The 3,655-nt window shown below is 38.7% G+C and overlaps 1 protein-coding gene across 1 annotated transcript; it reads left to right on the top strand.

The window, feature by feature from the left end:
- The first annotated feature begins 1,182 nt into the window (after nt 1–1,182).
- LOC140782165 (basic leucine zipper 6-like) lies at nt 1,183–3,190 on the top strand. The gene is made up of 4 exons (XM_073128603.1): nt 1,183–1,819; nt 1,916–2,006; nt 2,110–2,236; nt 2,712–3,190. The coding sequence occupies exons 1-4, from the start codon at nt 1,383–1,385 to the stop codon at nt 2,873–2,875; spliced, it is 819 nt and encodes a 272-aa protein (XP_072984704.1). The 5' UTR covers nt 1,183–1,382; the 3' UTR covers nt 2,876–3,190.
- The last annotated feature ends 465 nt before the right edge of the window (nt 3,191–3,655 follow it).

Raw genomic sequence — 3,655 nt, 5'->3', positions numbered from 1 at the left:
AAGTGGCCAAAATGAGTCGTGTTATATGAGTATTTCGGACTTATGTTAATTTTTTCTTTTTTCATGTTGCTAGAAGGTAGAGAAAGAAAATATTTATTTTTCAAAAACTTATCTATTTTTAATATTTAATTGTAAAAAAAATAAATATAAGAAAATAATTTCACACTACTTTTTAACAACTAAACATAAACATAGTTAAAAATAAAATAAAATGAAGGTAATAATATACATGAGAAGTTAAAAGAGTTATTATTTAAGGTATGTACTTCAGGTTCGGTATTTTATATATTAGTCGAGAAAGATTTGCAGAGAGATGCAAGTACATCACCTCGTTTTAACCAAAAGTGAAAGTACATCAGGAGTGACTGTTTTTGACCCGATTTTTAAATAAATTTAAATTTATTATCACAATAACTCATTCATAACATAAAATACTCCTACTCTATAAAATTAAAAGAAAACTTGCAATATAGTTTTAAGCTCCTCAATTATTTTTCATAGAATATTTTTGAAATATTGACTTCAAAATAGGGGCCACTAAAGTTAAACACCTTAAGATCCAATGGTCAGTGGCTTGAAGCCATGAAAAGCCTTGAACCTTCAAAGAAAACAAAAGGAATATAATAGCAAAAATGAAAGCAACAATCCAAGGGCAAGAAAAGGGGGGGAGCATGTGACATGCATGTGTATATATCATGGTTTGGGGACAAATAAAAGAGAGGGGGGGGTCATACAAGCAGAAGCAATGCACATGGGGAGACCATCATTTAAATCCACAATCTTTTCCCTTCTCTCCCCCACCTCCTCCTCTCACTTCCCATTCCTATATCCAAAATACTTTAATACTCTATATAATTAATAGCACCCACACTTGCTACTTTGTTTCAAGTAGTAGATCCAATTAGTTGATTGAAAGAAATTTGTATGTAAACACGATTTGGATAACTCCAAAAGTCTTGATCAATTTTGGGGGTTAAAAGTAATCTACTCTTAGCTATGCAATCTCTCAAAATAACCGACAACTCACGTACCTAATCCCAACCATTTAATTTAAATAATTATTCTAGTAATAATTCTGAACTGCTAACTGGCTAGGCTTAAATTAGTAAAAACAAATTCCCGAAAATAACCCAAAAATTCTCCAACCAGCTGTTGCTAGCTGTACTCTCTCTCTCTCTCTCTCTTGCCATGTGACCTCCTCTGCTTCCACCACCCCCCCTCTTGAGGGAGGCCCATAAGCCCCCCTCATTGGAGGAAGAGCATCCATCCAAACTACCACCATTGCTTCAAGAACAGGCGCCTAGATTATTATTATCTCCATATTAGTAGATATAGGAGCAGACTTTGCTTGATACCAATTAGCATTGCTTCTAGTTTCTACAATGGCTCAATTGCCTCCCAAAGTCCCCAACATGGCACCCAATTGGCCTGCCTTCGGCCACTCCGCCGCCGTTGCCGTCAACCAGCCGTCGTGGATCAATGAATTCCTCGACTTCGCCGCCGCCAAGCGCGGGGCGCACCGCCGGTCGGTGAGCGAGTCGATCGCGTTCCTCGAGCCGGCGGTGGATGGCGGCGGGGTAGAGCACGAGTTCGACCGGCTGGACGACGACCAGCTCATGTCGATGTTCTCGGACAACGCGCCGCCTTCGTCGCCGTCGGAGAACAATGGGATCACCGACGAGAAGCCTGCGGCGCAGCGGCCGAAGAATGAGTCGGAGGAAGAGGAGGTGGAGGAGGAGGAGGAGGAGCAGCAGAGTGGATGCGATGCGGAGGCAAAACGACGACCGCCTTCCGTTGTTGATCCCAAGAGGGTTAAGAGGTAATTGAACATCTAACATACTCTTCTTCTACATGACACTGCAAATTCCTAATGCCTGTTCGAATTCTCTTTTTAACTCTCTTCTTGGATCCTCAGGATATTGGCGAACAGGCAATCCGCGCAGAGATCTCGAGTGAGGAAGTTGCAGTACATCTCCGAGCTCGAACGTAGCGTGACAACCTTGCAGGTATCTACCGCTAAAATCTCTCAAAAGTTTTATAGCTCTTATAATTAACATCTCAATTGCTTATTATTGGCGACTATTTCCTTTTCTTTGACTCAAATTGAAGACGGAGGTCTCGGCATTGTCCCCTCGAGTCGCGTTTCTTGATCACCAGCGATCGCTTCTTACGTTCGGCAACAGCCATCTCAAGCAACGGATTGCTGCCCTCGCGCAGGATAAAATATTCAAGGATGGTAAGTACTTGGTTTCCTCTTCCCAATAAATAACGTCTGTTTAACGAGAATCTTTAGTATTTCAATGCTAAAATATTTAGATTAGTAATAGAATTGGATTGAAAGGAATCTTAGCAGCTGCTTCCTCGTGGGCTTGTGAAGTTCATAGAGTGAGTGGGTTGTTGGTTAGAGATGACGGTGACGTAGCAAAGAAGCGATAACTTTTTACCCCAAAATTATAAAGACATTTGGGGTAAAAATAAAGTAATTTTTTGTTCGTCCATTTTTGTGTCCAAATGACATTTAGGAAGTACCCTTTATCCAGTAAACGCATTGGAGTGGACCTCACAAAATTGCCAATCTCCACATCCTTTGCTGCATTACTGTTTCATTGTCACTTGCCACATGATTCTTTCTTTGATAGAAAGGGTAAATTTCTATACTGCCCAATGTTTAAAATACATCAATGGCTAAGAAAAAGAATAAATTGATGCAGCTCACCAAGAGGCACTAAGGAAGGAGATTGAGAGGCTGCGGCAAGTGTACCACCAACAGAGCCTTAAGAAGATGGCTGCGGATTCTGATCCTAATAATTCGTTATGTGGCGATAAGGAGCTGCTTAGCTGCGAGGGAGGTACGAGGCTGCGTCTACCTTCATGAAGCTTCTCACCCTTTTAACTACTTCATCTATAGGTAGGCAAAGGCCACCTTAATTAATGAGGTAGAACTTAGAAGGGTTAATTTAGTAGTGGTAGGATGGCCGGAGGTAAAAGAAGCTTGTTTACCTTGTGGGGGTTGGTTGTATTCATTGTGTAGTTTTTTTTTTTTTTTTCTTTTTTCTGTTCCTATTTTTCCTAATTCTTAATTTGTGATCTTATCCATCCCTGGAATGGGGATTGGGTAAGAATTGTTGTTGAGGGTATCAGGTGAAGGGTTTATTGATTGGGTAAGAAAGAAGCTTTCTTTCTTTGTTTCTTTCTTACTTGCAAAAGCATGCATATTTATTTACTTGTTTGTTTTAGGATATGGTGGGACAGGAGTATGATGGGAGCTTAATATATATATATATATATATATATATATATATATATATATATATATATATATATATATATATATATATATATATTAAGGCCCAATGTCATACTCATCACAAAAACCTTGCGTTTCTGTGTGCCGAGTAAATATATTTGCACACTTATATTATTGTTTGGAAGGCTCAAGGCTATACATATGCAATGCTCAATATATTAATGAAACTAATCAATAGGTAAACAAATCTTAGTGAAGGTGGAACCCCTTCTTTTTTAATGTTACAAACAGCCAAGAACATATAATTACTAAAGGCATGATATATATTGCCTTAAGCGATAGCTATCTATTTCAAACAGTCAAAAAACCTGAGCTAAACAAAAAAAATTAAATAAATTAAAAATAATT

This window comes from Typha latifolia, chromosome 2, assembly GCF_019914945.1.
Source record: "Typha latifolia isolate L0001 chromosome 2, TyphaL0001v2, whole genome shotgun sequence".
NCBI lineage: Eukaryota > Viridiplantae > Streptophyta > Magnoliopsida > Poales > Typhaceae > Typha > Typha latifolia.
Note: the sequence above shows the minus strand (reverse complement) of the source record. Positions and strands in the feature narration are given on the sequence as shown.

Coding starts and splice junctions, on each gene's coding strand:
- LOC140782165 (XM_073128603.1), top strand. CDS start 1,383: ATGGCTCAATTGCCTCCCAAAGTCCCCAACATGGCACCCAATTGGCCT. Junction 1,820..1,915: donor GATCCCAAGAGGGTTAAGAG/GTAATTGAACAT, acceptor TTGGATCCTCAG/GATATTGGCGAACAGGCAAT. Junction 2,237..2,711: donor GGATAAAATATTCAAGGATG/GTAAGTACTTGG, acceptor AAATTGATGCAG/CTCACCAAGAGGCACTAAGG.